The 26,898-nt window shown below is 44.2% G+C and overlaps 2 protein-coding genes across 4 annotated transcripts in view; one reads left to right on the forward strand and one right to left on the reverse strand.

Moving 5' to 3' along the window:
- Window positions 1-106: 106 nt before the first annotated feature.
- lsm14ab (LSM14A mRNA processing body assembly factor b) lies at window positions 107-3,940 on the reverse strand. Its single transcript, XM_085907239.1, has 10 exons — window positions 3,575-3,940; window positions 2,995-3,158; window positions 2,760-2,895; window positions 2,456-2,641; window positions 2,285-2,368; window positions 2,013-2,207; window positions 1,795-1,948; window positions 1,530-1,556; window positions 1,204-1,447; window positions 107-1,089 (listed from the first exon to the last, which is right to left on the reverse strand). The coding sequence occupies exons 1-10, from the start codon at window positions 3,696-3,698 to the stop codon at window positions 1,066-1,068; spliced, it is 1,338 nt and encodes a 445-aa protein (XP_085763365.1). The 5' UTR covers window positions 3,699-3,940; the 3' UTR covers window positions 107-1,065.
- Window positions 3,941-4,190: 250 nt separating this feature from the next.
- Window positions 4,191-26,898, forward strand: part of LOC147059548 (transcription initiation factor TFIID subunit 4) — a 47,441-nt gene continuing 24,733 nt past the window's right edge. For 2 of the 3 annotated variants that reach the window (XM_085907236.1, XM_085907237.1), the window contains exons 1-12: window positions 4,191-5,811; window positions 6,435-6,613; window positions 8,988-9,137; window positions 9,820-9,942; window positions 10,212-10,301; window positions 10,984-11,181; window positions 13,433-13,508; window positions 14,430-14,544; window positions 17,848-18,017; window positions 20,126-20,256; window positions 22,694-22,819; window positions 24,835-24,891. In XM_085907236.1, the coding sequence (XP_085763362.1) occupies window positions 4,410-5,811; window positions 6,435-6,613; window positions 8,988-9,137; window positions 9,820-9,942; window positions 10,212-10,301; window positions 10,984-11,181; window positions 13,433-13,508; window positions 14,430-14,544; window positions 17,848-18,017; window positions 20,126-20,256; window positions 22,694-22,819; window positions 24,835-24,891 (2,817 nt within the window). In that variant the 5' untranslated portion in view covers window positions 4,191-4,409. Of the gene's footprint in view, window positions 5,812-6,434; window positions 6,614-8,501; window positions 8,667-8,987; window positions 9,138-9,819; window positions 9,943-10,211; window positions 10,302-10,983; window positions 11,182-13,432; window positions 13,509-14,429; window positions 14,545-17,847; window positions 18,018-20,125; window positions 20,257-22,693; window positions 22,820-24,834; window positions 24,892-26,898 lie in introns of all 3 variants that reach the window. The other variant, XM_085907238.1, reaches the window with a different exon arrangement.

Consider the following 26,898-nt stretch of genomic DNA (forward strand, 5'->3'; position numbering starts at 1 on the left):
TATTGTTCGAAAAATAATTTGTAATACTTGAAAATATTTATATGGCATGAACATAACTACTTCCCCCTGCATTTTGCATGTAACCTCAAATAAAACAACAGCAACATTATTAAATACTCTTTTGAAACCTTTATTTTTTTTTCAATTGTAAAAATTCAATTTTTACTGATGCTTTCAAGGACAAAAAAAAACAATTCCTTGGTTTTCAAAATGTTCCAGAAGGTCATAGGAAGTAACAAACTCACGAAGCTAAACAGTTGCAGATGCTTCTCAATGGATATCCGTCTTGGGCTGGTTTCAAAATAGACGGAGCGCTCATCATGCAGTGTCGGGCTCAAATGTGCAACATTAACTTAAACATAATGGTTTATTTGCTCTTCATGTATTATTCAATGTCCATTCTTCTAAGTTACATTGTTTGCAACATCACCTGCTCGTGCTTTTTTTTTATTTTTTTTTAATCAATACACTTGCTAGAAAGCATCAACATTAAAGGGAGAGCTGTAGAAAAATCCCCAAACACCCACCCACCCCACATTGAAGGCACTCCCTAATACAAATTGGAGCCGGAAAAAAACCAAACAAAAATTCTATCATTCACGTCACATATCCAGTTGCTGTCCCTTTTTGTTTGAGAAAAAACTAAACAAAAAGCTTCACAAAAAATATTGAACTCTTTCTGAGTGAAAGTGGCTTACCGAGGAGCAGAATGCAAACTTTTTGGCTAACTATATTCAAAGCGCTCTTGAAAGGAGGAAGAGGGGAGAAAAAAAAAAAGTTAATAGTGGACTGCTCAACACGCATTTGGTTTCCTTCAGGCTGTCTCAACAGGATGTAATGTTCAAAATGGAATTGAAACAAAAAACGAAAGAGGAAAAAATAAAGCTATCTAAGGCCAGTCGGCGTACTGACTGACTCCACTTATTTACACCACTCGTAACTCAAAATAGAAGAAGAAAAAATGAAGGTGGCACGCCGCCGTGTCTTCTTCCTTCCTGGCAAATGTTGGGACCCAAGAACATGTTTTCAAAGAGCTACGATTGGTCGTCATCCAAGTGGGCAGGATTACGCCGCCACCTTGTTGTCCTTCTACAACACAAAATAACAACGGAATCAAACTGCCATTTCTTACACCGTCAAATTCAAACTTTGTAAATTGGCTTTTAAATCCACTAATTCTGCCGTAACCAATTTGAGATTTACCGCATATTCAAAGTCGGAGAACTCGCGGCCTCCTCTGCCGCCACGGTAGCCGCCTCGGAATCCGGGCGGCGCCCCCCGAGGGGGGCCAAAGGAGCCTCGGCCGGCTGGTCGTCCCCGCCCCCCGCGGGGCGCCATGTAGCCTCTTCCGCCGCGGAACCCTCCTCGGCCGCGGTGGTGCCTCAGCGGGATGCCGAATGTCTCGGCGTTCATCCGCCGCTCCTCCGCCCAGGTCGACCTCCGCTCTCTGCCATGCAAAACGCACACCATCAGCGATATCGATGGGGGGGGCGGCTAACGACTAAAACGCTACTAAACGTGCGACTTACCTTGAGAATCCTCCATCATGCGATTTACTAAAAAAAACAAAAAATAAAACATTGGATTAGTATGAAGCAAAACAGAAATGTTTGTGCAAAACATTTCTGCTGTTAGTTCTAAACCAGAACCGAACTTATTAACACAGATTTTTAGACATTCAAAGAAAATCATAAAGTGTACAGTGTGACTTTTCTGATTTGAATTCATGGTAAAATTGTGAACATTTTTGGTCAGATGATTAAATTTGCCAAGATCATATCCTTTCTTAATTACTTGGAGTCGTTGCAGGACAGGTTGTCAAAGAAGGACTTGGTCTTGTCGTAGTAACAGGGAGGTATCGCCGCCTCCTCTTCCTCGACTGGCGCCTCCGTACTTGGATGTTCCGGGTCGGCTTCTTCGCCATTTGGCGTCTTTTCTACCTTGTCGTCTGCGGATTAAAAAAAAAAAAGGATAGCACAAAAGAGCGTGTTTAGTCGGATTGCGCACGTCACCTTTAAGCTTGAGCTTGGTCTGCAATTCTTTGTCGATGTCGTCCTTGTGGAACTGAGCGTTGGCCGTCTCAAAGTCAAAGTCCTCCTCGAACTTCATCATCCCATCCCGGCGCACGTTCACTTTGCCCCTGCTGCGGCTGCCCCTGCCGCGCCCGCGACGCACCGGCTGGGCGCTCGCCGACATGTAGCACTGACCTGTCAATCGACACGCCGAAGATGCGTGGGTCGGTACGGCAGACAAACTGACAAAGTTTCTTCTGCAAAATACACACCTCCTTGACGCCTGTTGGGGTCGCGGTTTTCAACAGCGGTATGCTCATGATCCCCTTGAGTTGCCACTTTGGCCACTTCGGGAGCTAAACCCCACAGACAAAACCAAAAGAGACTTTTATACACCGGAGACAACCTCGACGCGACTCAAGTGCGGCGATTTCACGACTCACCCTTCCTCTCCAGGAGGTCGGGGGGCTTCTGGTTGCCAACGGAAGTCCCGATAGGTCGAGGTGCCGAGCCTGGCGCCTGACTTCTTTGTCCGAGCGACGGCGCGGGGGCAGCCGAGGAGGGTGCCTGCGTGGCCTGATTCAGGGCGGAGCTCTTTCCGAGAGGGTCCAACTCAGGACTGATGCGTCCTGTTAAAAAACAAGATTAACTTCTGTTTAATTTATTGATTTTATCCAGATTATTATTTTTTTTAATCTCCCTGACAGCACCTGGTTAATATAATGCAAAGGAAAAACATCTTCTTACCCCCAGGTGCGCCAAACTGCGGTGCACCGCCAAACTGTCCATAGGTTTGCACCGGGGCCCTGCTGAAGGGAGCGTACGCACCAGCAGACTGGAATGGCGCCGACGGGCCGGCCGCACCGCTCGATCCGAGGGACGACTGCAACCGTAAGTGCCGAGATTGTTACATATGATACACGCGGTCCTCAATTTATTGCCACCACCGGTGTTTTCTCGATAAATGTAAATGTCGGTTCACCTGAACGATGGCCGGGTCTTGAGGCAAACTGCTGGTAGCCTTAGGAGGCTCGCATACAGTCAAGTCCTTAATGTCACTGCCCCTGAAGATGATGTACTCAAAGACCTCATCCCGGGGTGGAATGGGCCTTTCAGTGGGCCTGTCTTCAGTCCCAAACGAGCGAACTGTATGGGGAAAAAACGAGCACGGTCATTTTCAAATAACCCAGATTGCGCAATTTTGTGTGCGGGTATAGCTCACAAATGACATCATAAAGCAAGTAAAAAATCATTATGGCTAACCAGTATAACTACTCAACCGATATCGTTTTGAGTAAAAAAAAAAAACTCCTAAAGTTGTTCACGAGATCCCAAGCGCTACTTTTAATGAGGCTAGAAAGTTTCAGTGAGTCATTTTTTTGACTTGGAACATGCAAGATAGCGCCAACACAACATAAACAAAGGGCACGCATTAGCTGGTGAGCTAGCTGGCTAACTGCGAGAAAAAAAAAACCCGACATCATTGCTTATCAATGTCACCAAAGTCGGTTGTTTAGGTGACTTTAAGAAACTAAACACATGCGTTAGATAACCGGGCTTACCTTTGGCGAGAGCTACGGTGGAGTTTTCAGTGTCTATGGTGTACAAAATTCCTTCGTAGCGAATCTCGGCCTTGGAGATGAGGCTAATTTTGCTACCGATATACGGCGTCCCTCCTCCGCTCATTTTGACACCCTTGTAATCACTCGCGCACGCGTTTGGCTTGGAAATGCTTTTCTCTCTCAATAGAGTCGTCAAAATTATAACAGGTAGGACTGCGATTCCGAGACAATTTAGCCGGAGAGAGTAAGTTAAGAAATGAGTTTCTCTCGTCCGTTTCCAAATTGATTTCTACGACACGACATGGCCGTGTTAGTTATTTTCAACCACCGCAAAGGATTGTGGGAGAAGAACTGGCGCGGCTTCCAAAGTGACACCCACGGCTTTTTCTCTTTTTTTTTTCTTTGCAACATAATTAATTTCCACACATTAATGAGATTTTTGGTTGTACCGAATGAGTATTGCGAAGACAAAATAGGAAGAAATAAGAAGGCAAGATTCAAGCTGTTTTTATTTATCGCGAGATTCTACGAGATCTTTTCGTCCTGCCCCCATATTGTCTGCTCGCAAATACAAAAATAAAACATTGGTACTATATGTGTACTTACGAATAGTAAAAGAAATTATTCACTCGCATGAACATTACATATACTCCTTTGTACATCTTGCGGCTGTATTAATAAATCAAGAATTGAAAAGAACCAGAAATACGACCATTTCGCCTCTGTAGGGAAAAAAAAAAAATCAAAAATCTAATGACGTCAGACTCATTCCCACAATGCCTAGTAACACGCATGCGTACAGTAAAAAGAAAAAGACAGCAATCGGAGATCAGAGATGGCGGGCGCCTCCGATCCCCTGGAAGATATGCTATTTTCCGAGGTAGATGAGAAGGCTGTGAGCGACTTAGTGGGCTCTCTGGAGTCTCAGCTGACCGGCCAGAGCAACGCGACGGCTAAAAGCGACGAGAGCCGAGGCGCTGGCTCAGTTGCCCCCGCTAACCATCACTTGGGGAAAACGCTACCAGCTCCGGTGGGCTCCACAACACTAGATCAACAACAAGGGCGCCGTAATAAACCCGACATGCACCAGGATCTAAACTCCACGGAAAAAACTGTCACATCTCCTTCCCAGGACACCCCGCTTTCATCCGGTGAGACCCCTGCCGCTGCCGCCGCCGCATCCGCCAGTAACAGCGGCTCTCAATCACATGGAGCATCCATCACAACACTGCCCGCGTCTGGCGTGTCAACTTCCCCGCCGGCCAGCAGCATCAGCACCGCTACCACCTCCGACCACCCCGCAAAGGCTTCCCCGGACTCAGATGAGGCTATCGCGGACGCTTCAAAACGACGCTTTGCCACCCCGCGACGGACCTTCTCTGCTCGGATTAAGAGTTTGAACGGTGCCGCCGTGACCAATCGAGGGAACAGCAGCGGCAGCAGCCCCGCGGCGGGAGGCGACGATGCCTGCGGCAGCCCCACCGACCTCCCGCCGGCGAGCACCTCAACTAGCAGTACGCCGACTTTCACACTCGCCAACGCCAGCCTATCTGCGAGTCAGTCGGCCATTGCCCTGGATCGAGGCACCCCCACCATTGCCTTGCAGAGACTCCCCAGTCACATAGTGGCCAGCATAGCCCAGAACGGTACCAGCGTGTCGGCGTTGTCTCAGCAAGGTGCTCCGACGCCACCTGTCACTTCGTCCCCATCTGCCTCCTCCTTAACCTCCTCGCCACCTGCACAGGAGAACCACACGAAAAGCGCCACAGACTCCGCAGGGACTCCCAACGAATGTCAGTCCACAAGTGTCACTACGAGCTCTGTTATAAACACTGTTTCCTCCGTCGCCGTGACAACAACAACACCGACCGCCAGCACTCCCGCAGTAACTCAACCTTTAACCACAACCGCTACTACGGCCACCACCACCACCACCATAGCAGCAGTTTCAGTGACAACAAGCAGCGTCGGCGGTCAGACCACATCAGTGACCACCACAATCAGCACGGTCCGACCCACCGGCGCCGCCCCCGCAACCCCTGCCATCACCGTCGCCCCCGCTGTCCCAGCCAACCCTGTCGCCCCAGCTGCCCCAGTTGCAGCCTCGCCAACCACGCAGACACCGACCCGGCCCGGTCTGGCCGCACCTCAGAGGATCGTTGCGCCACAGCTCATTGTCAGACCGCCCCAGCAGCAAACCACCATCCAGCTGCCACCTGGGTTCACCATCCCGTCTGGTAAGGCTCACAGCATCCAAGGTGCTTGAACATTTAGCTTGAAACAGGTCAAATTTGACCCAAGCAATATGAAAGGTTGAAGATTTTCAGGTGTGTACTTGCCATGCCTTTTCTTTCTCGATATGCAGTAATATTTACGTACGAGTATGACATCGCGCCAAACATTTTGTTAGCTAGGACATCCCATCGTCAGAGGCTGCGCTACACTGGATTTGTTGATGTAGTAGCTAATTAGCTATGTGGCTACTGGCGCATGTAATTGCTGTTACTTCACAAGTAATGTTTCTGACGGATGCTTGTCAAAATGTTATTTTCCCCAAATAAAAGACAAGTTCAACCTGGGATGCGCAATAATGATGGAGGGTCCACGATTCACAACAAAGTAAATAAACATAACAATAAAATATCTTTTTGATCTTAGTTTGTATGAAATCAGCCAAAAAAGCCTATCAATAAATATAAAGCTACTCATTAAATATAAAGATGTTTGGATTTCCTCAGTTTAAAAATGAGATTTGGTATGGTTGTGAGTACATACTGACCGCTGCCCCCCCACTGCCCCTCCAGCTTGTCTTTGCACCCCCCAACAATTTTCTCTAATTAATGTCCCCGTGCTTCCTCAGGCATGGTGCTGGTACGGACCGAGCTGGGCCAGCTGGTGTTGGTTCCTCAGCAGGCATTGGCTCAGGCACAGGCGCAGGCTCAGGCGCAAGCTCAGGGTCAGGTCCAGGCCCAGAATAACATCACTCCACGGCCCGCCACTCCCACTACGGGGGCATCCTTCAGAGTCAGCACTCCGCAGGTAAAGTGTATTTTTCATTTTCTAAAATGTTCTCAAAGGGAATACAACAAGTCAAAATAATGAGTCATAATCGAGAGGTAACATTTTAGCATTCCTTTAGCATTCACGGCACTCTCCTTGCCCTCTGATTGTGATATAATTATAGCAAATTAATATTATTTTTATGTGTAGAATAGGCTGTGATTAAAAAGAGGATTAATATCACGGGGGACCTTCTGGGGTTAAACACTGAATTATTGATGCAGCTTTACTTATCACCTGTGGAGACAAGTTAATATTGGAAAAATACTTAAATACTGTTGCGTATTAAAATAACTTACAGGTATTAAGTATAGCAAAATTAACCTCACTCAGCCCCACTTGTTACGCAATAAGCAAGACAAACATCAAGTGTAAGCATTAATGTTGAAATTAATTTTGCAATCAGTGATTTTGAGGCCAAGTTTCTAAATTTCTCGTGAGGGCCATTTGTATGTTACCCATTCATTAATGTAAGAACCAATTTATCGCGACAGATGAAGTACTTTGGCAAATTAATCCAAAATAAAACTAGAGGCATTAGATGAGGTGAGAGAGGGAGGATTTGTCTGAAGCTCATTTAAATAATATTCTACTTTCAGGTCATGCAGACAACGACAACAAATAAATACATTTCAAATATTTGCAATTATGCATTTAATCGCTGTGAGCACATGCAACCGACACTGGAGGGCAGCATTTTACCGTCTTTACCTCCTTTGGCGCTCACAACTGAACTACTGTACTCCACATGTTTCTTCTAATAATAATAATGATGATCATGCACCTTATGGCATTTAGACTACCAAATGACAAACAATTATTTTTCAATTTATTGTATAATTGTAATGTAATGCCAAAGTCATACCCCAGTGACTACGTCAATAAAATGTTATATATCTTTTTTTCCAAATTTTGTTGTTGCATGACCTATTCGGCAATATGATAAACCCTAATAAACATATTATTAAATATATTATTTTGATAACAATGAGAGGAACAATATAGTATGCTACATTATATTATTATTTGTAAATTCATACCTCTGTAACAGTGTAAACTGAAATTTCCAGTTATTCAATTGATTTTCTACAGAAAAAAAAATCAAAATAATATTATAGGTGCCTAGTAATTAAATTGCCATAAATAATAAATTCTTATTGTATTCATCCCCTTCTCTTTGCACAATGCAAGCGTGGTGACAAATTAGCGGGCCGCCTTGTGCTCCCCTCGCCAGGAAAAGCACGAGCAGGGTCGAGGTTGGTGGAAATAAAAAGGGTATGGTGTTTATTCCCAGAGCTGTCAGGCCTGTCAGTCTTCCCGCAACGCCAGAGGGGAGAAGAGGAAGGCGTCGCAATCTTCCTTCCTTCCTTCCCTCCATCCATAACCTCCTCAATCATTCATCAGCCTGCTGCTTGATTATTTTAAAAGACTCAACACTGAGGTAGAAGCAGCGAGACGCGGCGACAGGGTGGCGCCGCTAGCGGTGGGATGCACCCTGTGGCCCCCCACCACCACCACCATCATCAACCCCACTCGTGCAAACTTTCCCCGGGCTCTTTTGGATCCTGTTAAACTTTTAGCGGATGGGGGAACCTCCCTCACCATGCTACTTCTTCACCGTGCCTATTTGTGTGCACATAAAGTAGACCCACGTACGCCTTTGATAGATGTCGAGTATAGGACAAACGTATAAAAGTACACTAATTGGTTGCTTAGCAACAAGTGGCTGTGCAAATAAGTCGACCAAGACTATCGAGTACTGCAGGTGAGTTTGCAAACGAGGTCGAGTATAATCGGTTACTGTCCACGACCGACATCTTGACGTTTCTCCTCTTTCTTCCCTTGTCTCTGCTTCTGCTTCTGACAGTCTCCGGCAAACTCTCAGACCACCAGACAATGTGCTCTGACCCCAGCCAAGGTGGCACCATCTCCCTCTCCTGCTCCTTCCAGCCCTGCCCTTCAGACCACCTCTTCTTCTTCTTCCTCTTCCTCTACTCCTTCCTTCGTTACCTCCTGTCCCGCACTACGTCCAGTGAGAGAACTGTCTTTGTGTTTCTACTTTGAAATTGTGGGATAGGTTCACAAACATCGGAATTTGTCAATGCCCGATGGCGAATATTGGCGACTCACCGTATCCAATAAAAGAAAAAAAAAATGCATGCAAATGATTTTTGGACCTCCAAGCTGCGGCTCGTGGATTCCAGTTTTGAGAAGCACTGCGTTAAGTGACGTCCAAGAAGTCGCCGCGCCAGATGTGACAGGAACGCCGCGGCGTCCGCCTCCTCTTCTCCGTGGCCTTGCCGGCAGCCAGGCGTCACGTCCTATTTATCTCCTCTCTCTCGTCTCTTTGCAGAAGGGCCCCGTGGCGCCGGCCGTGGCGGTGACGGCTCCGCAGCAGACCCCCGCGGTCTCCGCACCCCAGGCGCAGCCGGTCCAGAGCGCCTCGCAACCCCCGCAGACGACGGGCATCGCCGTGGCCCCTGGAGCTTCTGTCGTGTCCCAGGTTCTCTCACTGCAGAATCATCACATAAAAATGACATTTAATATTGTAAATGAAGGCAGAATAGGATTTTTTCTCGATCTGCTTTGGCAGTTTTGTGTTGAATTTTTTTATTGGACGACATTCCTCGTTTTATCACCTTTTTCTTGTTTCCTTTAAGCCCACTTCTGCAGTGCTCTCTCTTTCGCTTTCCTTTTTTCTTTTTCTATCTCTCCGGTGTGAGTGCTGTCACAGCTGCCAGCAGGCTGGCTGTGTCACAAGCCCCCCAACCCCCCAACCCCCTCTCGCAGCTGGCCGCACACAAAGGGTCTCACACGTGCCCACGCGCGTTTGCGTTTGTACATTCACACGAGGAATACCAACCCAAGGATACGTTTAAGCACACACGCCCAGCCTCATGCGGACGACAAACAGATGTGCGACAGAAAAACACGGAGCGGAATCATCACAGCACGGATGTAGCGCAAGCGTAACATTGCAACGTAACTGCAAACGCTAACAGACGTCGACACGGCATTGTATAACATTGTGTTGCGTAACATCATTCGAACGTGGCAAAAGATAGCAGACTCGTATAACAGACGTAGCATAACATTACAAAATAGTAAGAAAATGTCAACAGCATTGCATGATTTAATATTTGTACAATTCCAAAATTCAAATTGTATTGTCTGGTGTATGACAGGAGATGCAGGAGAACGTGAAGAAGTGTAAAAACTTCCTCGCCACGCTCATCAAGCTGGCGTCGCACAATTCCCCGTCACCGGAAACCTCCAAGAACGTCAAAGCTCTGGTGCAAGACCTGCTGGTGAGAAGTTATCGAAAACCAGAAAACTTTTTATGACAAGGCTCTCCCTCATTGAACTTTATGCACTGAGCACTTCTAAGCTGTAGATGGCGCCATAAAACCTCTTATTACTTCCTGCATTTTTTTTTTTTTTAGAAATTATCAATAATACCTGATAACTTGAAGGGGACAATATGAGTGCTGTGATTAAGATCTTCCATGTTTACATCACTTTTGTGTGTCTCATTGACATGTGATTCATTGTTTTGTTGCGGTGTTCAAAAAATTAGGATGCCAAGATTGAACCGGAGGAGTTCACTAGCCGGCTGCAGACGGAGCTCAAGTCGTCGCCACAGCCTTACCTGGTGCCCTTTCTTAAGGTGGGACCGGCATTTTTCATAAAATATATATTCATTATAAAATATAGATATCAATAGATAAAAAAACAACAACAGTCTTTCATATCATGTGGTTGCACAAGTGTGCAAACCCTCTTACAAAATGGGGACGTGGGTTTATTCAGACTTACCAATTACATTCAAACTCGGTCAGCACCTACCTTCAAAGACTACCTGGTTCCTCTTTTTCTTCATTTTGAAGCCCCTGAAGTAGCATTCCCTTTACGCTAAGGCTACAAATGGCAAAGCCTGACACACACACACACACACACACTCAGGAACACAAGCACACAGCCGCCCCCTGGCCTGATTTCTGACTGTGTGTGACAGTCGGCCCGGCAGCCGTGCCTGCCAGTCGCCGGCAGGTTTCTCCAGCCAAGCATGATGAGCGTCACATCAAGGCAAGCCGAGCGCCCGATCCAACTACAAACACATGTTGTCATGCAATGTTAAGTTGCTGGCATCCAAAATTTGGCCGGAAAATACTTGTGAGTGTGTGTGTGCACAAAAAAAAAGATAACATAGCAATGCAACACAACTAATAACAAACAGAGCGTAACATAACAGTGTATCAAAACACAACACTAAGATTAATCGATAGATTTGATGTTGTCGCTTTGTTTTTGTGGACTGAAATCTATTTTGCTCTTGTCCCACCACACAGAAGAGCCTCCCAGCCCTGCGGCTGTCTTTGCTAAACAGTCAGCAGTCGCTGACCCAGCCGCCCCAACAGGGCATCAAACCAGCAACGACGCCCATCGTAAGCGGGCCGGCCGTCCACGTACGGCCTCCCAACAGCGTCGGGCCCGCTACGGGGGCTAGCGCGCTACCCCATGGGACCATGGGCCATGCAGCTGGGACGGTATGAATATCGAATGTACATCTCATTCAACACACAGCTTGTTATTGTATTGACATGGATCGGAGTATGCGCTCATTATGCAATCGCAAATGTCGGGGTGCCAAGTAAGGTCTGACTGGTCTGGTTCGGGCAGAGCCAGGGGCTTCTCTTCTGTCGGTCTCCCAATTTTACCATCGCAACACACACACACACACACACACACACACACACACACACACACACACACACACACACACACACACACACACACACACACACACACACACACACACACACACACTTGGGCTGTATCTTCTCCGGAATCACTCGCTCATCTTTCTCACTGCCTCCATTAAGCGGCGGTAGGTGAAGCAAGGTAACTAGGTCAGCCCCGGGTCAATTTTAAAGCAATGTGGCGGGCCGCAATCCATGTCCAGAACATGCCTCTGGTCTCTCTCTCTCTCTCTCTCTCTCTCTCTCTCTCTCTCTCTCTCTCTCTCTCTCTCTCGCTCTCGCTCTCGCTCTCGCGCTCGCTCTCACTCTCACTCTCACTCTCTCGCTGACACACACACTCACATCCACCCGATAACACCAATACACAACATAAGCTATCACACAAAACAGCAAATGACCGCCTGTGGCACTTCAGTGGTTGGTTGAATTAGGAGAAAAAAAAATTCTTTCTCTTCACGCAGTAATGTGGGGATACATTTCTCAGGCACTTGGCTTGGAGTCAGTTCAGTACACGAGAGAGATTTAACTTCACTTCATTTTTGTTTTCATCAAATGTTTAAATATGATCAAAATGGGTTGACACACTCCTATCTGCTTCTTCCATCTCATTAGTTGAAGGCAAAAAAAAAAAAAAAAAAAAAAAAAGTCAAATGGGGGAAAACCAGGCTGTGTTTTGTCTCCCTAGAATCCCTGCCAAGGGCTTATTTTATTTTTTATTTGATTTTTTTCTTGTTAATAATCAAATCTTCCAATAATTGCACAGGTAATGTTTTTCTCAATTATTTTGAAGTGTGAAAGTAAATTAAATCAAATATTGAACATGCTGTAGGTGCACTAAGTACAGAAGAATACGGGTATATATATATATATATGATTTAAAATGCGTGAGAAAGTAAAGTTGCTTGACTCGTATTGGCAAACTTTGTACCTTGTAAGTGTGTCGCCGGCTGACCCGAGGTGCTTTGCTTTCTGCGCTGAATGAATTCCTTGCCCACGGTGCATCTCTGGGAAAGAAATGGCCTTTGCTTTGTCGTCTTGTTTTATTTATTTATTTATTTATTATATTTTTTTTTCACCTCCTCCCCCCACCTTTCACCCCTTAAACAGTAATATAGCACATGTCAGAGAATGGAAAACAAGGCGAAAACATTTTTTTGCAGTGAGAAGCAAAGTGCTAAGGAATGGATGGCTGAGCCCAAGGCCTCACCCGTGGCATTACACGGGAAGGAAGTGTCTCCTAACAACCCGCCATTGCAAAAATGCCCGCCTGCCTTCCTCCTCCTCCTTCAATAGATATATATATATATATATATTTTTTTTTTTTTTACCACCATCTTGATCTCTTGTTATCTTGCCATTATTTTTTGTAGAGACGCTAACCGATACACAAATCCTCAATCTGCACACCCGCCAAAAATCCAGACTTTCCAAGATGTAACAAACGACCAACTAGCCAACCACTGATTAACTTAACCAAGTCAACCATCCCACCAGCCAAACAAACAAATTAATAAAAACAATGAACCGTATATTAAAAAAAAATAAAGGCAAAAATTTCCCCCTCAAATTGTAATATTTGTGATAACTAAGTAATGAGTTAAATGACAACGTTTTGCTAATTAATGACATCATTACTTAATCATTCAGTCTCATTTTGTGAGTCTGTCACTTAATTAGCGAGTTACAAATGCCGCACAATGAGCTAAATGAAATGTTACTGATTTTCATTTGATTGTTGTTAAATAGTTGTTTTTTGTGTTAGCATAGGCGAGTGCAACTATGGCATGTTCTAATTTACATACAATTTCCAGTTAGGTTGGAAAAGCTTACTTTGAATAAATAGAAATAAAGTTATACCCAGAATAAAAAAAGAGCAAAGTATTTTTTTTGTTTTTAGTATTCTCAACAATTTTGCTCAAATTAGGATTTTTGCAACTTCAGAGGTTCCACTGTATTTTCTGACCCAACTGCACCTCTGTTTTATTTCTTCATCATCTCAAGCAAACTGAACGTTAACACTTCACTTGTCTCCTCCCAGGGTCTGAAGACCACAGGCGCCATGGGCGGACAAGTCCGGATGCCTGTGATGATCACGCAGTCCATGAGAGCTCAAGGTGAAACATCCGCTTCACTTATCAAACTTGTCACCTCCGTGTTTTTAACGCTCCGGAAAGCCCCGATTTTACATTCTCGCTCAGCCGCCGTGTTGTGACTCAAAGTTGACCCGACGCTTCGGTGGCGAGGGGAGGCTAAACGGGCCATTTAGCCATTAGTGAAGCGTCCTCTCGGTGGGCTTGCGGAATGTGTAACGGGCGAAAGAGCAAGCGAGAGAACAGGTGCTTTACTTTTTTTTTTTTTTTCTCTCCCTCCCTCCTCCGCCTTTGCTTACTCACACTGATTCACGCAAACTCTCGCCATGGAAGCCCACTAACATCGCCCTATAGCGGAGTCCTCTCAGGTGCTGTGTACGTAACAAGCACACGTTTACCTATTTTTTGTGTGTGTGCGTCTATGTAATCAGGGGTGCATCCAAATTTGATCTACCTCATACAAGATGGCCCGCAGTGAAAAGGATCTGTAGGTCGTTTTTATGCCCTGCAAATTGGAATGCGGGGTTCGTTCTAAAAATACTTTTTCTCTGCCCTACGGCGAAGAACATGCCTGTTAAGATCAAGTTTGAATTCACTCTGGCAGTCCTTGTGCATCGCTGGGGAGGAGGAGGAGGGAAGAGGAGAAAAAAAAAAAGTGTCTCGGAGGTAGCACGCGGTTTTGAAAGTGCGAAGAGAAACCCGTTCGAGTGTTGTGTGGTCGTAAAATACAAGCCTGCACCAAATTGGAAGAGTGCGACTCGTTTGAAACCTTAAATCGGACAAATATAAAGTACGCTTGAATAACAGAAAAAATATATACTGTATTTATTGTCATTAAAAAAGAGCAAGACTTTTATATTTGTAAGCATATGTGGTTGTCGTTTCAAGAACTAGATAAAAAAAATAAAAATAAATGTTGAGTGTTTTCTCATCTTCTCCGAATAGGCACAATGGGGAAGGTGGGCACCTTCCAAGCAGGGAGGAGTCCGGTGGGCTTGGCTGTTCAGATCTCCGGCAATCAAAAAAACAAGCTCAATGACCCCGGAGGAGGTTCTTTCAGGTACAAATATCTTACCTCTGTTATTCCGCATAGTCTCCACATGAGGGCAGCATTTCCCTAAATTGCCTTATGAGGCAAGACTGCAGGCAACACTCAAAGCAAAAACTGCGTGGGAGTGTTTGCGCCACCTGGTTATGCACACACACACACACATCATTTCAGAATAACATAATTGCATCCAGATGGGTGGAATTTTTGGTAGCAGCATTAAAAAAACAACTTATAAGCTGGGCTATAGTCTCACAGGATAAAAAGCTCATGACTGTCCACATGCTGGCTTTGTGTGTCGCTGTTGCGTGTAAACATCATGAGAGGCAAAGAATGTGTTGTTGCATTTGCGTAGGAGCTTCGGGACTGTGCCCCGGCATGACCAGGACCGGGCTGAGGCATGTCTGGGTCACATGGGCCAATGGGTTTGCGCTAATGCCCCCGCCTCCTGTGTCCCCAGGGCAAAGGCAGTGCCCCGGAGCCCTGATTGATAAACCGATAAATCTTTAGCTTGCGTGGGTAATTAAGCTGTCAGGCGGCGCTTGTTACATGACAAGCATGTTGCCCCCCCCCGCCCCCCCCTCGTGATCACCATGGCCCAACACACAAACACACATTGCATACTTCCATTCGCAGGTTGCCGTCATATATCTCCTCCTTTTTAATTAGCCTTGAAAATTACACAAATAAATACAAATCTGCTTTCAAATGCCACACCTGAAAAAAAAAAACCCTCCATTCAAATTGATGCCAGACTTTTTGCAACTTTTTACTCCAATTGGTTACTGGATTTGTCAACTCTAGACAAATAAACCTAAATGTCCAGCTCCCGTACTCGAGGGCCGCTGTCCGTCCAGCATGTTTTAGTTGTCTCTCTGTGATTGGTCATTTAGTTGAGCCTGTGATGTCATTTTCAGTTGACAGCAAGTGGATTTAAAAAAAACAACAACAAAAAAACCTACCCCCCCCTTAAAGCACTTTAAAGAAACTTGATAAATAATGTCATTTTATTTTGGTATATTCCGATAACTGTATTGATATAGAAATAAAAATGGGAAAAAAATTATGAAGCATTTTAATGATTTAATTAACCATTTTCTGTTCTTTGTTTATCTGCACATATGATGTAAGGCAACACCAGTATTACATATCTGGGACCCCCTCGGAAAAGAGATCACGCATCTCAAGGGGTTATTTTTATTTATTTATGTATTTTTCTCGTCTAGTTTTGCCGGGCCGCGGGCAATTTTGAAGCATTTCCGAGTGTTGCGTTTGCTCGTGTTGTCTTGTACACTTTTTTTTTTTTTGGTGTTTGCTGTCCTTTCGTTTCGCTCGAGGCCAGCAACGTGTCTCGACACAGACCGGCGCCACGGGGGCAGGTTTGTCACAAACACGCAAACCCGACAAAGGCGACATAATACAGATAGGATTGTCTTAATCAAACAAAATACAAAACATTTTACTCCTGAATACTTTTGTGTTTGTGTGAAAATCATAAAAATAAAATAAAATTTTGTCTTCATCCAATCCAAACATTAAATTTTACTTTATATGAATAAATTCAATTCTTCCATCATTTTGATATCATAGATTAAAATTGTCCTATTGTGACCCGCTAATCCAGTGTAACTCTATAGATTATATATGTTTTTCTTCATTTTCTTTTTTTCTATATGCCGGTACCTGAGGTTGGTCCTGTGTGGAATAATGAACTCTCTTTGAGGTGTTGCTTTAATTTCTCAGAGTGTTTGGCAATTGCCAAGGCTCCAAATCAAACGCCCGAGACAGGTCTGACATTAAAAGGAGGCAACGAGATATGAAATGCAAAATATTCCTCGACTACAGCTGGGCGCTAATAAAGCCGAGATGTAATTAGCGGTCCTCTGGAGCCTCTCGAGTTATTGGATTGCCTTGGCTCGGGGGTGGGGATGGAGGTGGTGGTGGTTGGGGAAGCTTACAGCCGGCAGCCACATGCATGCATAAGCGGCGTTTCTATATCAAGCTTGTGTTTCAAAGCCAGGGCAAGCCATAGGTGATGATGATAGGGCAGCGGTGCACCCCCTTTTAACAAGGAATGGGGGGGGGGGGTTCTTTAATGCCTCAACTGCTCTGTGCTTTTTACCTTTATGGTGGCCTGCAGCGTGAGCATATTTGAATATGCCTCCTGACTTGGAAGGACTTTATGTTCTGGATGTAATTGAGTCGCGTTTTATTTTGAAAGCAGCCGGTCTGTGTCATTGTGGTAGGCAGAAAGAAAAAAAAAAAACATCTATCCATTATCTGTATCGCTTGTCCCCACGGGGGTCACGGAAGAGATGAAAAAAAAAAAAGAGCTCTAAGACTAAAAGACACTTCATTTAAGACGAAGCTAAAACACCAAAGAGAAATACTTTAAATGATCTCAAACACTTTTAGAATATTTTTGTCTTATGAGGTGGTCTTAAACATTTTTAGTAGCTTTTTAAAATTGAACCGAAAGCAAAAAAATGCTTCGACTCCCTTATCGCTTAAAGGTTTCGCCGACGTTTGTGTTTTATCTTTGATTGCAGCCCCCGAGGGCGCGCTTGGTTTTAGGACAGGTCACGTTATCCGCCAGGACGTGGCGATGGGTAGGTGCACCGCCAGAGGCGGCGTCAGAATCAGCGGGTCCGCTCCTCCCCGTGCATCCACATTCATCGTCGTTGTTTTGCACGCTCTCTCTCGTAATTAGAGCGCACGAGAAGGTGGAGGTGCGCTCTAATGGTCTTTGTCAACCTCCCGTCGCTGTGTCAAGTTTCATATCGCTTTGTAAAATGGCGGACCGCCGAGATGTGGCGAGTCGTGGTGGTGTCGGGGTTATGTGGTTCTTTTTTATTTTCCCCATTGAAAACTAAATTCTCATTGTTTTCTAAAATCTTCATCAAACTCAATTGTTCTTGGTTTTACAAAAACACACTGCTCACCAAAAGTTCCGAATTTCTTGGCAAGTGAAATTGCAGGATGAACCTAAAATTCACCTTTACAGGTGAACTTCATTTGACCTTCTCTAAACTTTTTAACACTTGTGTCCAACTATGCAGCGTTTTAGTACTTTTTCTTTTCAACCAAAGAGGCCGAACGGCAAAATTTACAATTTGTTTCGTGAGGCAAGCAATTGATTGTCACATTTTGACCTCATGAGACCAAGACGGCACCTAATCACCAATCAAAAGTCGTTTGGCATCGTGAGACTTCAAACGGGATGTTCTCACAGATTGCAACAGAGTGAACGTGTCAGTTGGGCGTGGTCGATCATCACAACTTATTTTTTTTTCTCGTTTTTTGTTTTTTTCCCAGGGACGATGACGACATCAACGACGTGGCCTCCATGGCGGGCGTCAATTTGAACGAGGAGAGCGCCCGCATACTCGCCACCAACTCGGAGCTGGTCGGCACGCAGATTCGCTCGTGCAAGGATGAAGCCTTTCTCCACCCGGGGCTGCTCCACCGACGCATTCTGGAAACAGGCAAGCTCGCCGCAACTTCAGTGTCGAACGGCATTTTCCAACTTTTCTTGCCGAAAAAAGCGGAGAATGATGAAATGGCTCGAGCGGTTTATAGGGAACATGTTGTATTTGTATTTAAAGTGGCGTCACTCAGGACGATTTTTTTGATATTCTCGCCGTCTTTGCCCGCCCGCAGTTGTTTGAGGCCACAGCCCTCTGTTCTTGTTTGCCCCGGGTTCAAAAATGCCATACACTTAACAATTCCTTCACCTCCTTTTAATGAATTCTTCAGTGGCTGTCTGTCTGAATTCACTGGACCGCGGGCGTACACGCATGAATACTTGATGGCTTTGTCTTTTTAAAGGCGGCCCATCAGATTTGTCCTGTGGACCAAAGCGGTCCATTTGAGAGGAATCACACTCGGCAGGGGTATTTTTTATTTTTTTTTAAGTCCCTCGTGGTGAAATTGATAGAAGCCAAGGTGATATTGTCTTCATTACGTGGTCATGTCACTAAAAGTTCTCCATGTCACCTTCAGTGGTCGTATCAGAGCCGTAAGTGAGGCGTTTATATGTAAAAACCGCACTCCCACTTAAAATGGAATTTTTCACAATACTCAGTCCACCATTGACGCATTCATTTTTTTCATCAAAAGTGGTAAGAGGACACAAGGACAAAATCATGGCATCCATCTTTGTGTGCTGTCCCGCAGCAAACACCAAGAAAATCAAGTGCGGTGTTAAACGGCCCTTTTTACACTTCCTGTAAACTGGAGCAAAAACAAAACAGTAGTTCTTGAGGCCCGCAGTGTGGGGAAAAAAAACAAAAACGTGATAACTCAAAATAAAACATCAACATCATGACTGGACATAATGAAAATAAAACAACAACACGTCATTTTACGCGACGGGGAGTCTTGCGACCTCATCTTGTTTCATCTCCATTAAAGTATCTTTGGGTCCGCAGGCTAAGTGGACTCCCGGCACGATTGTTATCCCGTCACCTTTGGGCCGCGCGGGGTTTTCTTTTTAAAAATATACACTTTCCCTCCGGGGGCAGCACAGCGTGATACGGTGGGGCAGGAGGCGAGGCCGCCCCCTGCTGGGCTACTGGCACCCGCGCAGCTTTGTTGTGTCAGTTGATTGGCCGAGCCACGCTCCCAGCTGACAGCAGTCCGAGGGAGGCACCCCGGGCCTGCCAACTCCGCTCAATCTGAGATTGTGGCGTATACACGCGGCGTCTTGGTTTTACTTAAACTTGACTTTAACCTTTTTTGGCCTCAGCTTTAGCCAGAAAAAGAGCAGTTGACTACCAGGATGCTTAGCCGGAGTATTGTCATGCACAGTTTATGTTATTGACTACTATTTATCGTGCAGGTTCCTTGAAATATTAATTTCTCCCTTGAAAAGATGTTTTCAGAAAGCAAGGGAAGCCCATTAGTGTTTTTCCCTGACCTGGTGACATTGCTACATTTAAGTGTGTGTGTGCGCACGTGTGTGTGTGTGTGTGTCGCCACGGTAATGAGGAAAGAACCATTTCAAAGCTGTAGCGAGCCGGTGCTATATGTATTGTCGGGCTGATTTAAATAATTGCTGTGGTTTACTTAAAAGGCTGCCAGAGAGTAGAATTATGCTAATGGAGTCATTTAAAAAGAAGTTGGAAACGGATAGCAAGTCTTTTTTTTGTTATGACTCGCGATGAGTTTTTGGCTCGGAGGGAACGGAATTATCCGTCGTCTCAAAGAGATGGTCAGTGTGGTTTACTGTGCTTTGAAGGAGCTTCTAAAGCCCTCGTGTCGGGATTTTGTGAAATAAAATTTAATTCTAGAAATTAACTGCACGTTTCGGATTGTATCTATACATATATTCTGTGTACCACCGTAAAAAAAAAAGAAAATCTGAGATTCGTATAAAAGGGCAGTATCTAAACAATGTTGTTGGATCTCTGCGTGAAAAGGGATTTCCAAATAATTCCCTCCAAACTAAACTCAGCAAAGTGTGAAGAAAGGTCACCAACTTTTAATTGTGTAAAACCCATTGAGCGGATTGAGACACGCCGGCATCCGGGAAAAAGCGGGCTGTTTAATTTCGTTATAGATTAATTTACTTTGCGTCGGTTTCATTTCACAGCCAAGAAGTTTGGCGTCATGGACGTGCCCATGGAGGTCGTGACGTTCATCTCACACGCCGCACAGTCGCGACTCCGCACGGTCTTGGAAAAGGTTTCGGCCATCGCTCAGCACAGACTGGACTCCTGCAAGGTATGACATCATCCTTGTACATCTACACCAGGAGTGTCAAACTTATTTGGCCACTTTGTAGCTCCAGCTTCCCTCAGAGGGTCGAAAACCCAAATGAATGTTTCGTCGTCGCATCATATTATCACATCTTACACAAAATAATGAGAGATTTGAAATCAGATGTCAAGGATAGACGTTTGTTGAAATATTTTGCGACAGATTTCATTGAAGTTGACAAAATCTGATTTGCTTTCACGGGCCACATAAAATGATCCGTCGGGCCGGATCCGGCCCCCGGGCCCTGGCTTTGACACCTGCGATCTACACCATGTGGACAAATAAATGCGAGTTTCCTGTCGAAGAGTTAAGTTGATAAAGTGGAATGTAGGGTAAAAAAAAAAAAAAAAGTTAAGATAGAAAAGAACACCAGTGTGCTTTTCCATATTAGCGGCGACTTGTAAGAATAGAAACACATCTAATTGGCCAACATTAAAGCCCAAGCATTTTGAAAAGGTGTTTTTCCTGACACCGAGGAGGAAGCTGCCTCCTCCCCGTCCTGTTTTGCACTTTCATTTCTTCCTTTTTTTTTTTTTTTTTTTTGTGGTTTGGCAAACGAGGTGTGAGAGCGACAACCGACGCTCTGTGAAGCCACTCTGTTGACATCAGCGAAAAAGGGAGAAAAGAATTAAAGGGGGTGGGAAGATGAAGCGGGGCCTTAAAGAGTAACTGGGCTCACTTGGTTGGCGGTGGCAGGAGAGTGCAGGCTCAGCGCTGCAACAAAGGCTGGATGAGAGCGAGAGCGCAAGAATGGGGAAACGGGATGTGCCACGGGAAGCCTCTGATGTGCGCGCCCGCATTCGCTCTGCTTGACGAAAGCGAGAGCATATACCTCGCGCCAACATAGGCAATTATCTTATTAACTTTTGATAACCTGCAAAAAAAAAAAAAATGTTGTTTTCTTTGTCTTTACGCGCACCTTTTTTTGGGGGGGGAGGGTTTTCCCAAGCGATATGCGATGCGTTTTATGCAAAGAGGAAAGGGCTTAGTCTGTAAACAGAGCTTTTTAAAGCAAGCAACTTGGGAAGTGTCTCTTCAACAAACGCACGGTAAATGAACGGGGAACGTTTGTGCTTTGTAAATTCCACAGTCCCAAATGACACATTGATAAAGGAGACGATTTTGAACTCGATTCCTCGCTTCAATTTCCAAACAGCAAATTTTAACCAAAATATTGGCTTTGTGTCCTTAAATGTCTTTTTGTTGCTAATTTCAAAATTGGCTTCACTTTATTCTTAGTATTTTTAGTTTTTTTTTATATTTATTTTATATTTTAGAAACTTAAATTTTATATTCATATATAAATTTATATTCATAATTTCATATATTTTAAATACATTTATTATATTATTTGTTGTATTTTTTGGGAGGATTTTTTTTTTCTGAAACTATTCCACAGGTGAGGACCAACAATAGAAAAGTATATCTACTCAGACATATTTGACAAAATAGAGTGTGACAAAATGTTTTGATTTGAGACAGCAAGATTTGTCATGATATTAAAATGACTTTCCACTCTTCACAGCTGCTAGTATTTACGATTTTCTTCCGACCGATTGCACGTTCAATTCGTGCCGTTGTTACAGAGCAATCTAGCAGGAATGTGTGTTTGTTTGCACTTATTCGATTGGTCAGATTACATCGCGTTTGGTTGCTGTCCAGTGCACGGCCCGCCGTATGACCCAGAGCCCCCCACTGTGTCAGCACACTGACGAATGAACGGGAACTGGAACATTTTTTTTTTTCCACACTGGACTGAAATCGATAAGAATTACAGCCCTTAGGGCGGGTGTGTCTTTGCAAGTAAACCAGGAAAGTACAAACCTCGAAACCTTTAACCACCTCACTGAAAACCTTTGATGCCACATGCTGACATTGCCACATTTGTTTCTTATTCAAAATTTGTCTCAGAGAATGGAAATTCCGACATATATACACCTTTATAAAGACTTGGAACAAATTGAAAGTCACTCAAATATAAGCTGATTGTTTTTGTCTAATGTAAACACCTGGAACCACATTGAATCCAGATTTAGGCCCCTTGGAAACAAGGGGGCAAGCAATTCTGCCCCCAGCTACTTTACTGTCCTCCAGTTTGCATCTTTTCCTTGATCTCAGGGTAAAATCAGGATCAAAAACCAATCTTGGTTCCAGTTTAGACACAGTGTGAACGAGTGAATATAAAATGAAAAGAATTGGTTGATCGAAAGAGACCAGCAGTTCTGTCATCAAACCTTTGAAACAAACCTTGAAACTATGACATCACAGGAAGTTCATTATTACAAGATGAATAATGTAATCATCTTTTTTTCAATACCTATAAAGTAATCCCTCACTGTTAGCGAATAATAGGGACCAAGCCTGCCTTCACATTTTTCTTAAATCTGTCCTTTCCCCTCAGGACGACGAATGCTACGAGCAATCGGCCGACGTACGCTCTCAGCTGCGCTTTTTCGAACAACTAGAGAGGATGGAAAAAGCGAGGAAGGACGAGCAGGAGAGAGAAATTCTCTTGAAAGCCGCCAAGGTAAAGTCGACGTCTTACCGTGAGTGTGTGTGTGTGTGTGTGTGTTGGGGTGTGTGCTGGTTTTATGTCCTGGTGTGCCTAACAGCGTGCGCCTGTGTACTGTGTACTGGACGTGTGTGTTTGTGTGTGTGTATGTTGCTCTTGACACCAGTAGATGAAGTGACCTTCCTGTGTCCTCCCGGGCTCCTGGCCGCAGGGCTTCAGTGTCCTGGCTCCTCCCCACCACACACACACACACACGGCCACACACACACAAACACACATGTACACACTCGCACACCCCCAACTTGCAATAATATTCTTCCATCTTAATTCTTGACGGTAACTAAAAAAGTGAATTTCGATTTGAAGTCAAACATGCTCACCAGTAGGAGTGGTTAGTCTCTATTAAGCATATGGGCACCAATATAAGTGAGAACATTTTTTAAATTGTGCGTTGTATGCTCGACAATAAAACTGGAATCAACTAAGTATACTAGTCAAGGAGTCGTGCCATATTGGCAGCGGTGTCTAATATTTTGACCTTCCCCTGTAGCCTGTAAATCAACTAACACATAAATAAATAATTAAATAAATACATGAATAGATGGATAAATAAATAGATAAATAAATAAAAATACACTAAAAGGACACTGCTGACCAAAAAGAAAGTGGAGACAATTCTCGGCAAATGAAAATGCCCCGCGGCAGCACATTAGAAGGGCGAGCAAGCGAGCGAGCCAGGGTTCATTTAATTAATTTTGAATGGGGACAATGTCCCACACTAAGGATCGTCATCGGCGCACACCTCGTCGTCTTAATTGCGTTATTACGCCGCCGCTCCTGCCGCGCATGATAATAGGACACCGAACTTTGTCACTTGGCTCTGCCGATTCGGACGAAACCCGACTCGCCGTAAAACAAAACACGACTTCGGAAGGGAGAAACATTCCTTTCGAATGTCCTTTTTTTAAAACTGGAAGCTATTAGCTTGATCACTCAGTGCTAATGACTGCGCTGATGGCATTCAAATAACAGCAAGTTTCAACGTAAGCACAAGGAGAAAGAAACGCAAGGTTTTAGAATGGCCAAGTGAATTCCCCTGACATAAACCCCATAGAGCACGTTTTTTTTTTAACATGCCATCACACTGACAGCTTATTGCAAACTTTACTATTGATTCCTCACATTTGCAGATAAGTCACCTGACTTCATTTGAAACCACGCAGATGGCGTCCATCTTGACGAAAATAGCCGCGTGGTTTGACGCTGTAATGTAGCGGCACGGCCTGCAGTGGTCAGCCGTACACACGTTTTATCGCGACGCTGAAGGATTTCCCAGGGACGCGCATATTCACCCACATCTCGGCCGCTTATTAAAATAGAAGTGTGGTTACGCCAGGGACACGCACGCACACACACTCACGGATCGCCACACTGGCTCACAGGGACACTGTCACTGATACTCACCAACATCCTTTGCCCCCTTTTTGTGTGTGAGTGTGTGCTGGCTCATGCAGAATTTTTAATAACCTCTTTTGATTAGCGTCCCCCTCCAGCGGCTTATTTAGGGCTGGATTTGGAGCGGGTTTAAAGGCCACAGCCCCCTCGGGGGTGGGCTCCGTTGCACTTCTGCTCAATTCAAACACAATGTCCTTGACACCTCCGGATCCTGTTCCCATTTTTGCACACTTTTATTTATTATTTTTTTTTTTCGCTGTAGCAGCAACAGATGAGTCGGGATGTCGTAGACTAAAAAGGGGGATAGGTGCTTTCTCCAAGTTAACCTGCGCCCACTGCCGATTTAAGAAACGGCAAGTCGGCGTAACTTCATCTAGAGGAGTCGAAAAAATACGAAGCACATTTAGCGCTTCATTTTTCCCTTTCGCACTGTTCTCGCTACGGCGGCAACAGATTGCGAGCAATGCGTTATCGTTATGAGTGGAAGGGAGATATCTTAAAACCAGCTGTTAACCTATACTCCCCCCCCCCCGTCCTCTTCCTCCAAACCCCATCACCTACTTTTGACTCCACAGAGCCGCTCCAGGCAAGAGGACCCAGAGCAAGCTCGACTGAAACAGAAAGCCAAGGAGGTAAGATCATTACCCTTGACATTTGCCAGACTCGTGTGTATGAATTTTTCATACGCTTGCCACATATGTAATTCCGTTTAACGTCAAATTTAAGAAAAGAGAAGTTGGAGAAATGATTCACGCCCCTTTGACGCCCCCCCCAAACAGACCATCATATTTATCAGCTTTTAACACTGTTGCTCCTCATGTTAGTAGAAAAGACGTCAAATGGGGTCACCCAATTCAAGCTCAGGGCAAATAAAGAAATATCGTTCCTCTATCCAGCTCCAAGGAGACCGTACAAATTCCACACCGGGAAGCCAAAGCCCGGATTTGAACACCCAACCAATAAAAAAAATAAGTCATAAAATAAAATCTCAACATACACTATTTAAAAAAAACTCCAGCGACATTTATGTAAAACTATGCCAGTAGTAAAATTACTGTAAGTGAAAGTTAGTTACATAGCATCAAAGTTCATTTTTATAACCAACATTTTTCAGTTTTAAGTTACTTATGACTATATTTATAATTTAATTATAAAATAATATAATTTTATAACATAATTTTCTAAGATACAGTAAATGTTGCAGCAATGATAATAACAATATCGTTCCTTTACAATGCTGTATTTAAAAAAACAAAAAATCCATCTTGATTCCTTTATTCATTCCTGTTCTCGCCAAAAGTCTGACTTTATCTTTGCAGCTTTTCTGAAAATATTCATAATTGTTTCACGTGTTGTCATGACTCCTTCCCTTGTTTGAAAAACTTTTGACATACTTGATGTTACCACTTTTCCCTATGCTGTTCATTTGGAGACAAACTTTTTTATTCATGGCAGGAGCCTTGTGCGAGCATAAAAAAGGCCTCCCCAAAAAAAAAAAAAAGAAACAAGTTTACCCTCCGAATAAGCGTTTCAGACGCAGCGATTTACTCCCCGCATTAACTTTTACGGCTACAAAGCAGCGCAACGCCGCATTGTCTCTTGCGTGTAATAGGCTAAAGCGCCACGCTAAGGCGCTTTAATCTGAAACGGAAGCTGCTGCGTCTCGTATAGGACACATTCCCAGCGGAGCTCACAAAGTAGACCTCTCTTCTTCTTCTTCTTCTTGGTGTTTACGAAAGAGTTCTGTCACAGCCCGGGTTTGTTTTTTGTCCTTGTTTGCCACACGCTAACTTCTTTCATTCAATGTGGGCAGAAGGGAAAAAAAAAAAACAGCGCTCACCTGTTGTTGTTTGCGATATCAAACTTAAGCAGCACATGTTTTTTTTTAATATAGTAAAGTTCTGTGTGTGGACTTTTCCAAGTTGCACTTCGATGTCGTTATGATCAAATTGTAGTCATAGTAGATTTCCGAACCAAAGTGGCACATTTTTGCCAGTCCATCACAGGCTCAACCACCTTTCACACCGTTTGGATTGTCATTGATTATCAATGATTTTGGGGTCAAATTTCTGTAATCAATGACGATCAATCAATAGACACTCGCACCCCCCCCCATTCCCCTTCACTCCTGAATTTATTTATTCCATTCCGTTTTGGATCGGGACCCCCAGCTATTTTCCAAAGTTTTTTCTAATTTATCATTCTCATCCCAGAAAAAAATGACTCTACTGATGTAATATATTACAATAACATGAGCTTTTCATTTTTTTTCAAGTTCTTTTACATATAGATTTATTTTTTCATTTTATTATTGTTATTATTATTATTTTTTTTAATTTTACATACCTCTGTCCTAATGCCATACAAATTTTAAGATGTAACAAAATGATAAAAAATAATGTTTCTATTTACAGGTATACAATATAGTATGTCCAAATATGTCAAACTACCAAGGAAGATTTCTTTTTATTTATTTTTTTTCCAGCGCTATATAATTCTGAGCCTGTCCACGCCAGGCATTGAGGTTGACTGCCGGCCACTATTGCATTTCATTTTAGCAGCAGCTCTAAGTGTCTTTCTCAAGGGCACCCGCCATTGTCGCAGGGCCAAACGCTTTCATTTGGGGGATTTTTCCTTGG

Source organism: Syngnathus leptorhynchus, chromosome 3, assembly GCF_054491065.1.
Source record: "Syngnathus leptorhynchus isolate UIUO chromosome 3, UIUO_Slep, whole genome shotgun sequence".
Classification (NCBI taxonomy): domain Eukaryota; kingdom Metazoa; phylum Chordata; class Actinopteri; order Syngnathiformes; family Syngnathidae; genus Syngnathus; species Syngnathus leptorhynchus.

Bases quoted from the DNA above. Each gene is read 5' to 3' on its own strand.
- lsm14ab (XM_085907239.1), bottom strand. From the start codon at position 3,698: ATGAGCGGAGGAGGGACGCCGTATATCGGTAGCAAAATTAGCCTCATC. The intron at 2,369-2,455 runs GTGAGTCGTGAA...TGTGGGGTTTAG, and splicing joins CGACCTCCTGGAGAGGAAGG to CTCCCGAAGTGGCCAAAGTG. The intron at 1,448-1,529 runs GTAAGTCGCACG...TTTGCATGGCAG, and splicing joins CATGATGGAGGATTCTCAAG to AGAGCGGAGGTCGACCTGGG.